The sequence below is a fragment of the Gavialis gangeticus genome, unplaced genomic scaffold, assembly GCF_001723915.1.
Source record: "Gavialis gangeticus isolate Ggan-Ray unplaced genomic scaffold, GavGan_comp1, whole genome shotgun sequence".
Lineage (NCBI taxonomy): Eukaryota > Metazoa > Chordata > Crocodylia > Gavialidae > Gavialis > Gavialis gangeticus.
This window is the reverse complement of record NW_017729012.1, coordinates 4,578,471-4,592,061: the sequence shown is the minus strand read 5'-3', so window position 1 is coordinate 4,592,061 and position 13,591 is coordinate 4,578,471. Positions and strand designations below refer to the sequence as shown.

General features: G+C 46.0%; 1 protein-coding gene across 1 annotated transcript; it reads left to right on the top strand.

Moving 5' to 3' along the window:
- Positions 1–327: 327 nt before the first annotated feature.
- On the top strand, positions 328–3,926 carry MRPS23 (mitochondrial ribosomal protein S23). The gene is made up of 5 exons (XM_019511077.1): positions 328–443; positions 581–751; positions 1,570–1,647; positions 1,759–1,882; positions 3,279–3,926. The coding sequence occupies exons 1-5, from the start codon at positions 397–399 to the stop codon at positions 3,426–3,428; spliced, it is 570 nt and encodes a 189-aa protein (XP_019366622.1). The 5' UTR covers positions 328–396; the 3' UTR covers positions 3,429–3,926.
- Positions 3,927–13,591: the final 9,665 nt, after the last annotated feature.

Genomic DNA, 13,591 nt, shown 5'->3' with positions numbered 1-13,591 from the left:
TGGAGCCCTTGCAGGCCATCGGGGCTTGCAGAGGGCGAAATCACAGCAGGGGCGGGTGCTCTGCGTGCAGCACCTGGGTGTGCGATGCATGCCGGTGGCATGGCACGACACGGCCATGGCATGACATGCACGTGCAGCAAGCCTGGGCCCAGCAACCTGCTGCTTTGTGGCAGGGGGAGGCAGCAGCCCTGCCCCCCACCCCCATCTCTGCTCTCAGGGGCAGCATCCCAGCAGCCACATCACAGATCAGCCCCGCTCGGCCATCGGCTGCTTCTGCCTCCGCGGCCCCTTCGCCCGATCGATGGCTCGGCCGTCGGTGCGGCTGCTGTTTCCGCTTCCGGCGGAAGCGCGGGCTGTTGTTAGGCGCCGCGGTTACCGGGGGAGGCCTAGCGCGCCATGGCGGGCAACAGTCGCTTGGAGAAGCTGGGCACCCTGTTTAGCCGGTAGGGCCCGGGGAAGGGCAGTTCCCTTTGGGCTGCCTGGTTTCCGGGGGGGGGGCTGCAGGGAGGTGGGGGTGCAGGGAGAGGGTCTTGAAGCCTTGGCAGCATTTGCCTGACCCTTGCCTTGTCTCTTGCTCCAGCGTGACGAACCTGATACGCATTGGGTTGCCGAAGAAGCCTCCCCTCTGGTATGACGTGTATGCCGCCTTCCCGCCGCTCCGCGAGCCGCTGTATCGCGCCCCCCCGCGCTACTACCGCGAAGTCAAGGACGTGGTGCCAAATATCCTGTATCCGGAGGACGCTGTCCGAGCGTGAGTGGCCTCCGGCCCTCGTGTGCCTGCTGGAGGGGGCTCGCTTCTCCCCCGGGGATGCCAGCTTGGCTGGCGGGTGCTGCTGCGGTTTCATTGCTGAGGCTTTAAAACGCATCTCTTCGGTGCTCGCGGCAAATCTGCGTGTATTTGTTGGGGGAGGGAGACACAGCCGCCTCTTTTTTTGCATTGCTGCTTGGTTGCGGCCGCCCGGGAGCCTGCGACTGTGTTTTTGGGGGTGCACCTGCTTGGAAGTGCTAGTATGTGCCCTGATGCTGTCACTTCGGTTCCTGGCTCGTCCATGCTTGGAAGCCTCCTCTTTCCCCTCCGCGGCATGGGGCGCTTGTACGTGACTTGTTCGGGAGGATGCCGACAGCAGCTCGCCAGTTTAGCACCTTTCCATTGAACAACACGTCCGTTGTGCTTGGGTGTCCGTAGGGCCTTGCTTGTGGGTGTGTGCGAGGAGTAGGGCTGCAAGTTCTGTTCCTTCTGCTGTTTCTTACCTATTCGTTGGCAATTCACAAACTCATGTTGCCTTTCTCAGCTTGGCTTAACTCACCAAAGAAGTGGTGCTGTTTTGGCATCCCACCAGTGCATAGTAAGGATTAATTAGCACCTATTTAAGCCCATTGGGATGCTTGAATTAAAAAACATACATCTAAAGGATAGTGACTGGAAAGAGAAGTAGTTGGAGGGTGTTTATCTTTGTTTATCCTAACTTAGCTGTTCCCTGGCTCTGTCTATTCATTAACTTCTCTGTCAGAATATATCGCCTGTACACAAAGAAATGAAACATTGAAACTATTTATTTTATCGAATAGGAAATTTTATGAAGTTTATCAGAGTGGTCCGAGACCCTTTCAGCTCCTCCAACCAAACTTTAAATCCACTTGCCAGAGGTAAGACCTGTGGTGCTCAAGTTAGAATTAGCTCGGAATGGTTCTTTCCCAGTTATAAAAATACTTATATTTTTACGACTGTTAGTAAATAATCGGTATCTTGAATTCTAGGTTTGTGGAGGAATTCGATAAATTGAAGAAAAAAGGACAAATTAAGGAGGAAAATCTGTTTGAGGAAACGGGAAGGTTGCTTTTAACACAGGGGATCATTTTGCGGAGAAGAACAGCTGTGAATGTAAGCATTTATTATTAAAATAAAAAAATAAATAGTCAGTAGGTTAATAGGTCAGTGATACAGAAACTTTTGCTTCCAGGTCAAGCTGGCTTGCTTTGAATTAGGGGACTTCAGTTTCTAGTGTCAGGAGGTCAGCAGCTTTCACAAACGGTGCATTTCAAAACTAATAGAGGGTATTCCCTCAGTCTATATGTATGTACATACAGTGTCATAACATGGGGACATATTTCTCTCTAATGTCTGAGCATATTTCTCCAGGCATCCTACAGTAGTTAACTAACATGATGCATTCTTGCTAGTTAATATGCATTTATTCTTTAATCTTGTTCCTAGTGTTTGAAGCGAGTGACTTGTGTACAGTGTGGGAGGCAAATAAGTAGCATTCACAAGAATACCTTGTGCTCACTGAATGTGCTTATCATCATCTGCTGAATTTTATTCTGCTAATTGCATATAGGAACATAGGATTGAAGAGACCTCCTGGGTCACAGATTTGAATCTACTGCTGTCATGGACAGCTGTGTCGGATAATCCCTTTTATAGAGTGGAGCTTCACTGGTTTAAAACCCAATAGGATTTTTTGTTTCTGCTACTGTGATTGGAAAGCTGTTCCAAAGTGTTGCTGCTCTGATGGTTAGAAACCTTGTAATTTCCAGCCTAGATGTATAAATGGCCAGCATTCATACCCATTTGTTCTTGTGCCAACTTTTGTTGTTTAGCTTCTTGCTCTTCTCCTTCCCTGCTGTTTACCTCTAATATATTTATAGAGAGCATTCATACTCCCTTCCCTTTGCTCGACTAAAGGTGTATTTTGTATTCTACAATACGGTGCTGCGTGGAGGTATCTGAGCTAACTTGAACATGGAGAACAAAGCAATGTTGGTTAGCCTGGACAGAGCCCAACGCTAACACGGCTATATTCTTTGAAGCATTCAAGGTAGCTTGGGTATCTCAATGGCAGCATATTGTGCAGTGTAGACAGACTCTTAGTTTCCTCTTCTTTGATAGACTTTCCATTCCCTTGATTGTTCTAATGGCCCAACACTGATCACCAGCAACCTTTCTCCTCTGAAAAGGATTCTGAGGAGGAGGATGGATGAGGTTCTGGATAGAGGGCAGCATCTGATGAAAATCTGTTGATGGCTGAGGAAAAAGTGGAACGATGAGATCAAAGTCAGATTTGTCCAGACCTGTGGCAACCCCATTTCACTTATGTTTTCTGCTTGATAGTCTCCCCATGCCCTGACCTTGAACTCACTTCATAGTCAGAACTTTAAAGCTGTATTTCTTGCGTGGGTCTTGCGGGGCACATGTGGGGACTGTTGCTTTTGATTCCACTTTTCAATAAAATTTCTGTCTTTGTTTTTCCTGGTGATCATCTGCCTCTAAACTGTAGGTAACACTAAAGGCTGGTAAGCCTGCTGAAACAGCATTCAGAATGACGCTGCCAGACACATTGAAGATGCTTCGGAAACGGAAGCAAGTTCATGAAGAGCAGCAGCTTGAATCCGCAGAAGGGAAGAAGGAAAATCCTTTATCATCCTAGCAATTTTGTTTCTCAGCTCAGTTGCACTGGGACATAATGTAACAACATGTTACCCACCCATGGTCTGGTTGAACAATGATGGTCCACATGAACCATCCGACTGTAAGATGCTTATGTGAATGAAGCATAGTTCAGTTGTTGAATTGTGTTGCCTTGCATGAACCTGTGTGAGATGCTAACTTCAGCATTGATTCCCTACCCCACCCTCCGCCTTTAAAATGGAGTTTGTCCTCAAAAGTTCAGGGCTTTCTTGTATCTTGAAGTGGAAAATGTGTTGGAGTTTACAGTGGATTAGACTATTAAATTTTGGATTATTTTCACTCTTTAGGAGTATTGCTTTTTTGTTTGTATAGGGGTAACTTTCTTTCTCACACTGGGCAGACTGGATGGCTCTGCGACTCATGGTTGAATTTCCCTTTCTTTCTTTGTATGTATTGAAGTGGTGTATGGTGTACTGTCTCACATGTCCTAAAACTTGTATAAAATGATTTCAAACCAGCATATTGATTTTTAGCCCCAAGTAGTGTTTAAATGGGCAACACACTTTCTCCCATTCCACCTTTATCATCTGCTAAACCATAACTATTCCTGACAAATTGATCATTGTGAGTTAACCTTGTTACAGCTGTTGATGGCAGTTAGTGGCCCTCTCTGAAGTGAGAGGCTAAGATCTCGCAAGGTTTGCGGAGGGCAGAGGTGAGTGCTTTTTTGCAAAAATAGTCTGCAGAAGAGGAGGCAGTAGAATGCCTGGTCGGTTTTGGGAAGGCTGTCATGGTGATCAGAACTCTACTTCTCAGCTTCCCAAGCAATTACCAGTTGAATTTAAAAAATGTTTTGATAGAAGAACAACACTTATTTCATTACAGTTTGGGATATTTTTTCCTGATTAAATCAAAACTACTTCTTCTAGTTCAAAGTCAAAACTTAGTCATCAAGTAACTCCCACTCCTCCCAGAAAATGGAAAGATTTTATTGGTTTCATATCTAGGTTTCCTGCCATCTTTCCCATTTCATACTTTCTGCATTTTAATTCTTCAGTTACTGGTGCATAAACAACACTTCCCCCTTGTTATGACAACATACAGTTTGGAAACACAAGATGCAAGCAGAAAATGGGATGGTCCAACATACTTTTCGAGTATTGATTCTTTTATGTCTCTTGTTTTGGAACCATAGTGAAGTTGTATAAATACACTAGTAATTTGCAGGACTCAGAATCATAGAAAATGAGGGTTGGTAGGGTTGTCAGGGGGTCATCTAGTCCAAGCAGGACCACCCCCAGCTAGATCATTCCAGCCAAGACTTTGTCTAGCTGGGTCTTAAAAACCTCCAAGGATGGAGAGTCCACAACCTCTCTAGGTAATCCATTCCAGTGCTTCACCACCCTTGTTGAGAGAGGTTTTTCCTAATGTCCAACCTAAATTTCCCTTGCTGCAACTTGAGACCTTTGCTTCTTGTTCTGTCATCTGCCACCACTAAGAACAGTCCAGCTTCATCCTCTTTGGAACTGCCCTGCAGGGAGTTGAAGGCTGCTATTAAATCCCTTCTCAGTCGTCTCTTCTCCAGACCAAACAAGCCTGGCTCCCTCAGCCTCTCCTCCAGAAGTCTTATCCCCCAGTGCCCTAACCATTTTTGTTGCCCTCTGCTGGATTCTCCAAGTTGTCCAGATTCTTTCTGTAGTGGGGGGGCCCAAAACACGACACACTACTCCAGATGTGGCCTCACCAGTGCTGAACAGAGGGGAAGAATCACTTCCTTTGATCTGCTGACAGCACTCCTACCCTTGCAACCTAGTATGTCTGTTAGCCTTTTTGGCAACAAGGGCATGCTGTTGGCTAATTCAGCTGAGTGTCCACTGCAGCCCTCAGGTCCCTTTCTGGAGAGCTGTTGCCCAGCTAGTTGATCTCCAGTCTGTACCGGTGCATGGGATTGTTCTGTCCTAAGCGCAGGCATTTGCACTTGTCCTTATTAGACCTCATGAGATTTCTTTTGGTCCAATCCTCCAACTTGTAAAGGTCGCTCTGAATTCTAGCCCTGCCCTCCAGCATATCTACTACTCCCCCCTCCCCACCCACCCCAGCTTGGTGTCATCTGCAGACTTGCTGAGGTTGCACTCTATGCCATCTCCTAGGTCCCATGTTGATCACCTGTCACAGATGGCATGACTGCAAACATTCTTGTTACTCTCATGGCTGCAACTGCTGGGGATGTGCCTAGGTACTAGGCCACTGAGAGGAAAAATGTTAATATTTGTAAGCAAGGATGAGGTGAGTGATGGAAAATAGAAATTAGCTCATGACATTCAAATTTTAATCTGGGGACAAAAGTATGAGAAGGGGTAGATGCACTCAGCAACCCCTAGACACAGCAGGGCAGGAAAGAGCCTTCTGCAGCAAATGTTTGCATAGGGTTGTATAGAGGTTTTGGTAGCTAGGAGAAAAGATGCATGGCAAGCTGCCTGTGCCTTTAGCATTGACAGGCTCTTTTTGTAAGCTATTCATCCAAGGCCCATCCTTGCCAGTGTAGTCCAGCTGGCTTCCAGGAGAGAGGCCAGCAGATGCACACCTCCTGCAATACAGTGTTGTCTCCACACCTTCCTGGCCTGATCATTTGTCAGTGATCTTACAAAGCAGGGCAATTTTGAAGTCTGCCATCTGTGTTAAGATTATAGTCCTAGCTAGTGAATGAATTCCCCCCTTCTTCCCTTTGCTGATAGCCACATTCTACATGGGGAATGCATGGCTGAATAATGGCTATGTAACAATTTGGCATTACCCGTCCATTGTGATAACCAGAAACAAGTGAGGACCGCTGAGGCTTGCTCTGGTTTATCACTGCTGCATGTAACCAAACTTAGTCTGGCTTACACACTGAGGTGCTGTGGTGTGGCAGGTTGAGAGGGAGTTGATTTGTATGGTAACAGTGTCACTTGGCTGTCAGACCTGTGATTATAGTTATATTTGACTCTGTGCCATATTCCAGTATAATGTAGCAATAGGTCTGCAGCTGTATAATTTGGTGGAGTGCATTCATACTATTATTCTGAAGTGGGTAATATAGCCCAATTAACAGGAAAGATTAGAAATATTTAAGTGAGCGGACATGTTAAATGAGCTGGCAGGGGTCAGGTCTCCCTGCTGATGAGGGAGGTTATTAGCCCTTGTGCAACATAGATGGGGAAATTACTTTTAGGTAGCTACCAGGGTAGAAATATCCTTTGGAATCTGTAGTGGTTTGTTGGCTGACCTCAATATTGAGGAAGCTTCCAGCTGAGCAGCTCTAGACAGACAAGCGGTTAGTACTGTTCTTTGGCACCGAGGATTTGTTACGGCTGGTAGGTAATGGGGAATCCGGGGTGCGTCCATTAGCAAAAGACATGAAGTTAAGCATTTTGTGCAATTAGGAGGAAATGCAATTGAGGGCAGAGCTCCATTTTTTTTTTTTTAATTTTTAAGCTCAACACTTGATAGATGTTTTTGCTCTGCTTGGACACAAATGTCAATCACTGTGACCTTAGCAAGTAACTTGACTATTTTAATTAAAAGGTTCTAAGCACAAGCCTGGGGTGAGCTATTTATTATTTATCAAGCCTTTACCTTCCAGCAGTTAGCAAAAGGTCAGTAGCTTTATCCAAAGCTTTAAAGATTTTCTTTTTTTTGTGTGGGGGGTGTCTTGGATGAAGAGGATACACAATCAATCTTTCCTATCTTGGGTTTGGACGTAGGAAGGTCACAACTAACAACTATTTTGGCTTTTAGGACCCTCTCACCAGAATGCCCAGTGAGCCATGTGTCCCCTTTCTGAGGTATGTTTCCACAAAAACAAATGCAGGCTTGTGATTACAGTTAATAATGAGGTATCGATTGCTTGGAAATGTCACGGTGAAAAACTCAGTTGGCATGTGTGGTGTTCCTTTGGCTTTTATCCACTAGGTGGAGTTGTAGCATCTTTTTCACGGTATCTTTATTTTTTCCATGAATATAGTTTTACATCAGCTTGCTCTTACGCTAATACCAGCTTTGAGAAAGTGGGCACAAGTCCACAGCTAGAAGCTGCCGAGGAATCCAAAGGACTGAAAGTCTCCTATAAGCTTTTATTTTCATCCTGCATTAGACAATTATGTAAAGGGAAGGAAAATTGTGGGTTTTGCATTTTTCTTAGGCCACACACAATCATAAGCATCTTTGTTCTCTCTCTCGGCTGACCTTTTGCTTTTTCACCTATTTTATTTTTCAATCCTATTCCTCAAACCCCAAGAATCTGAATGTCTATAAACCCAGGTCAGATCCAAAGATGGCAATCACTTTTCATGTGGTATTAGTTCACAGTTGGATTTAGTTCTGCTTTGACATTTTCTTTCTTTTTTTTTTTTTAACCACAATCATATACTAGCACAGAAAAAAACAAAACAGCCGTGAAAAATGTTCAAAAAAAAGCCCACGGGTGCCTTAGGAACAGTAGTCATGTTTGGTTATTGTAATCGGAGGAGATGATGGAATAAAAGAGGTTCCAGCTAAGCCCAGACATGATAAGGAACTAAACTTCATTATCTAATCTATTTAATCCACCATCTAACAAATACGGTGTTTTGAGCAAGTCTTTCCTTTCTATTGTGGAAAAGAGCCTGATGTTATCTTCTTCCTTGCCCTTTGCCTTCACAGGACAAAATCAAGCATTTAAGTCATGTCCTTATGCCCGAGCAAACCTGTCTGCCAGTACTGCAATGCTTGTTAATGACTGGAACCAGGCGTTAGCTGTTGCCCATTCCTGAACCCCATTATAGAGAAGCTAACTGGTCTTGGCCACCTTAAATTGCTGACCTCTCTCTTTCTGAAAGCTAACCAAATGGAGGACATGTATTAGCCCCTCTGTCTCGGTGCCAGGCTATTTTTAAGTTAACAATAAATGCCAGTATATCTGTTACGATGCTCCTCAATCTCGGTAGAAGAAGAAGAAAAAAACCCAATTTAGGCTGGTAGGAACTGGAAGAGCTCTGCAAGCAGGCTTAAGGTCACTCTAGTTGGACATCTAAAATCACTGGACATCTTAGAAAACTTTGGCTGAAGAAACTTGCCCACAGCCATGTAACAAGTTGGTGGTAGACCCTAAAGTGAAGGCCAAGATCCTACCACCCAGTGTCTCCTGCTGTAATTATCTGAGCACTCGCCCTGTGCTGTAGAAATTACACCAAGGTTACGAATTTACTTTGCCAGCATTAGTGATAAGATACGATGCAAAAGTTACATTTGTACTTAGTGCCAGGAAAGGAGATTTCCATGCGCATCATACTGGTTGACTATAAATGCACAAAGTCTATTACTGGACCTGGATTTATAGCTCAGATATGGCATGTTGTTGAGTAATTTAGCTGTATCTGGCTCTGATGTGTTAAAGAGAAATCCTTAAGGTGGCAACTAACTGTGGTGATCTGCCGGTGCAATCCATCATCAGAAAGGAGCCATTTTGAGATGTAATAATACTGCTCCAAGGGCAGTATCCAAGAAAGAGGTAGCCCAAGAGTAGGTTCATCCACAGTTACAGGAAGGATGCTACTGGAGGTAATAATAGGACTAGTTGCATGAGGAAGGGTTGCAGATTGGACGCTGAATTTGCACGCTTTGATGTAACAAGAAATTGTCTTTGGTTTTTAGGTGAGAATGGAGGCACCAGCAGCTAAGCAGGTAGCGCCAGGCCGTGTGAGGGCCAGTGGTAGACATAGAGTCCTGGAGTCGTGACTTCTTGTTCCTTGCTTTCTCCAGTAGGCAAAGGTAAACCATACCATTCCTTGGGTACATATTATTGAGCCCTGATATATCTCTAACAGTATTTTCATGCACAGGCTGGAAGATTAAGCGATCCCTTTAAGGTGGAGGGAAGTAATGATGCTAGATTTGGGGCAGCCATGATAATTCTCCAGCTCTTTTGAAAACCAGATGATCAGCCCTTTACCAGCTTGTAATGTCACAGAGGTAGAGAACAGCACATTCTTTGTAAATACAGCTATGAGTATGACCCAGAAATGCTCAACTCCAGTTCCTGTTATTGCTAAAGCAAAACTTCAGTAAAACAGCATTTCTCTTTGTCTTCACTTCTGTCAGTGAGCTGCAGGAGCTTGTAGAAAGCTGTAGCCTTTGGGGCCACTTGCCTATCACTCCCCTGGCAGCTAGCTGTTAGCTGTCCTCTGGTACTGAGCTGTGGAGCCTCTAGCACAGCCTCTCTCGGGACCTTTGTTTTAGTGGAGTGTTTTGATGCTTGCCTTTCTTTGCTAAGAAACTGCATATTTGTACTAAGATTCCCTAATGCGCTCCTGGCCTTTGTAACCCAGGTGCAAGACAATCTGATTGCTTGGCGCTTGCATCTAGGGAGGCAGTACCTTCCCTTGCTACACTTGAAGGTAGAAAGGTTTTATTAGTGTAAATGGCTGGAAGTCCAGAAGGAATGGGATTGGGGCAGGTTTGCTGTGGGAATTGCACATTCTGATTAGGTTTAGCAGCTGGCATTCTTTGACTGCTCACAGCGGCAGGCTTGCCAGTCGGTCATTTTACACTCATTTGCCAGGGAGACATAGGTAGCAGCTGAGGCAGGTCTTTGAGGCACTGTCTCGGAGCTGGAGTCTGAGGCTGTCCACATGCAGAAAGAAATGCCACCAAATGGCTTCATTAACACGTGCTTTCCAGGAGAGCACTGTCTGCTCACTGCCCACTGCTTCTTATCGGTGCTCTCTCCAGTTGCATCTGTGATGTGCCCTGACTGTCCTTTCCTAAGAACTGTTGTTTAACAGTTGGCTCATTGTTACCATTTTAAAATCTTAAACCTCACCTTTTTGGGGCCAGAGATGGTGCGCAGATGCATCAAACCTTCCAAAGAGTAAGCAGCACTCCAAGCCTCAAGGAGCTTGCAGTCTATAATAAGCCAGGCACAGAAAACAGGTCCAGGAAGGGTGAGCTGGGAGGTAGGTACTGTGTAGTGTTAGAAAGAAATCTCATGAGGTTCAACAAGGACAAGCACAAGGTCCTGCACTTAGGACGGAGCAGTCCTATGCACCAGTACAGGCTGGGGACTGCCCGGCTAAGCAGCAGCTCTGCAGAAAAGGACCTGGGGGTTACAGTGGACAATAAGATGGATATGAGTCAACAGTGTGCCCTTGTTGCCAAGAAGGCTAATGGCAGACTGGGCTGCATTAGTACGAGCATTACCAACAGATCAAGGGAAGTGATTCTTCCCCTCTATTCTGCACTGGTGAGGCCACATCTGAAGTAGTGTCCAGTTTTGGGCCCCCCCACTACAGAAAGGATCTGGACAAATTGGAGAGTCCAGCGCAGGGCAACAAAAATGGTTAAGGGGCTGGGGGACATGACTGGTGAGGAGAGGCTGAGAGAACTGAGCTATTTAGTTTGCAGAAGAGAACACTGAGGCGGGATTTGATAGCAGCCTTCAACTACCTGCAGGGTGGATACAAACAGGATGGAGTTGGACTGTTCTCAGTGGTGGGAGATGCCACCACAAGGAGCAATGGGCTCAAATTGCAGCAAGGGAGGTTTAGGTTGGATATTAGGAAACACTTTCTCACTAGGAGGGTAGTAAAGCACTGGAACAGGTTACCCAGAGAGGTGGTAGACTCTCCATCCTTGAAGGTTTTTAAGGCCGGGCTCAACAAAGCCTTGGCTGGAATGATGTAGTTGGGGCTGGTCCTGCTTTGAGCAGGGGGTTGGACTAGATGTGACCTCCTGAGGTCCCTTCAACCCTCGTTTTCTATGATTTTACAAATCAGCTGCTGAGCTCCAGCACTTCTGGGTTGCTTCTTAATCAACTAAGCTGATGTCCCTGGAGCTACTCTTTCATGTGATCTTTGGTTCCCTTTGCAGATGTAGTTTGCCACCAGGGCTCTGTTTTTATTGTGATGAGCTTTGCCACTCTGTTTTCTGATGCCATGGCAAAACCCAAACCTGTCAGGGGTGGCAGAGTCCGCCCCTGTCAGGCAGCATCAGCCGTAGGTGCCATTTAAATGGGCAGCACAGGGCATAGATAGGCGTATAGAAGCTCTGTGCTGGGTCCTCTGCATAACAGCAAATTTTCCTTACGCTTGCTGCCTGATAACTAGAGCCCCTTGGTGCGGGCAGCGTGATAGATCACAGCACTCTAGGGAGTTATTTCCACCTGTGCCTGTGTCTTAATGAACAGGGCTTTGCAAGTTGTGAAGTGATTCAGGGCTGGGTGTAAGAAGGGTAGCCTGGGTTGTGCCCCCAGTTAATGGAAGCTCCTTTAATCAAGGCTCTGAGAGTTTCCGGTGAGGACCGTAAGAGCTTTACTGATCAGGAGTGCATTGCAGGAGTGTTCATCCAGCCCCGACTACATCTCCTTGGCCTGTTGCAGCATGCATTAAGCTCAGTGTCAAAACCTGGGCTGGACTCTCTGGGCAGGGCTCCTTGTTTGCTTTCCCAAGCTGGGAATGGGGAAATCTCCCCAGGACAGTGACACAGGGGAGTCCCCACTGTTTTGAAACCTTGAGCACAAGAATGATTTTGCCGGGTCCCCACAGGAGCTTGAGCAAGTTTGCTGTCCTCGCCTCTGTCGCCCTCCCTGTGCTGCTGCTTGTGTGCATATTCCAAGCTCATTCTGATGTGTGCTAATGCTATTATCCTCCAGAAATTAAAATCAAGCCTGAACCTATAATGTTTCACTGGGAGGGAATTGGGGTTATATATTCCTGTGTAGAGCAGCATTCTATTTCAGTCATAGCATTTAATTATGATTGGTATGTTAGTGCCCACCAGAGCATAACAAATTGTCATTATGTTATTCTGCTGAGTCTAATTTAATTGGCAAGTTGTCACAAAAGCAATTATCCATCATTTATTTTGTTGCCATAACCACATCTTGGAGAGCACCTGCTGTCTGAAGTGGAAAGGCTCTGCAGTCTCTTGGTCCTGGATTCCTTCCACTTGTCTGACACAAAGACACTCTTTCCTCTTTTTATTTAAAATTATGTTTCCCATTTCCTCTTGTGGTCTCCTGAATTCTCCTGTGTGAGGCTGGAAGTGCCAAAGGAAGTTCACGGTGCATGTAGTGACCTGGTAACAGGATGCTGGGATGCTTTATGTGCCTTGGAGGGAGGGGAAAGCTGTGTTCCAGCAGACAGCTAACCACCTGTGCACGCTGGGGTTATCTGCCTACCAAGTGGTTCATTAGCAGAAGGGGAAAGCCGGCTGTACGGCATTACAGTTAGACAAGGGGACTGGAATTCAGCACTTCTGCGTTGATTCTTCATCAATCAGCTGAGCGGACGTCCCTGGAGTTACTCTGATTCATATCGGATGAGGGTCTTGCTCTTGGAGTGACTGAGCTTAAGTTTACTCTGTGCCTCCATTTTACCCATCTGTTAAATGGATATAGATTTGCTCACCTATGGCTCAGAAATTCTGGAAGTCTCCATTCCATCAAAGGTTTTGAAGCTGCATGGAGATTCTCTGGTGAAAAGTGCTACGTGCCATGTAAAATGTTACTGTAAGCTGCTTTGTACTGAGCACTCAGTGCAGTACCTGTTAGCTAGGCAGGATGTTAATGATGCACTATAGAATCATATAATCATAGAAAATGAGGCTTGGAAGGGACCTCGGGTCATCTAGTCCAACCCCTGCTCCAAGCAGGACCAGCCCCAACTAGATCATCTCAACCAAAGCTTTGTCTAGCCGGGTTTTTAAAGCCCCCAAGGATGGAGCTTCCCCACTACCTCTCTGGGTAATTTATTTGAGTGTTTTTACTACCCCCCTAGTGTGTATGCCCAGCTCTGTTGAAGTCTCATAGTGGGTTTCTGAGTTGCCTTGCCTGTTGTTTGAGTGTTTTACCCCAGTGCAAAGAGGGTGCAAAAGACTGGATCTGAATGGTTCCCAGTAAACCCCAGTAAACCACTGTTTAAATTCTCTGATGACACCAAAATCTGGGGGGAGGTGAGCACACTAGCAGGGAGGGCGAGATTGCAGAGGGATCTGGATAGGTTACAGGGGTGGGCTAACAGGAACAGGGTGCGTTTTAACACGGACAAGTGCAGGGTGCTGCACTTGGGCAGTAGGAACCAGCAGCACACTTACACAATGGGGAACTCCTTACTCGAGAGCACGGAGGCAGAAAGGGATCTTGGAGTCATTATTGACTCCAAGATGAAC

Excerpts from the sequence above, each read along its gene's own strand:
- MRPS23 (XM_019511077.1), top strand. The coding sequence starts at position 397 with ATGGCGGGCAACAGTCGCTTGGAGAAGCTGGGCACCCTGTTTAGCCG. Across the intron at positions 444-580 it reads CTGGGCACCCTGTTTAGCCG|CGTGACGAACCTGATACGCA; the intron begins GTAGGGCCCGGG and ends CTCTTGCTCCAG. Across the intron at positions 1,883-3,278 it reads GGAGAAGAACAGCTGTGAAT|GTAACACTAAAGGCTGGTAA; the intron begins GTAAGCATTTAT and ends TCTAAACTGTAG.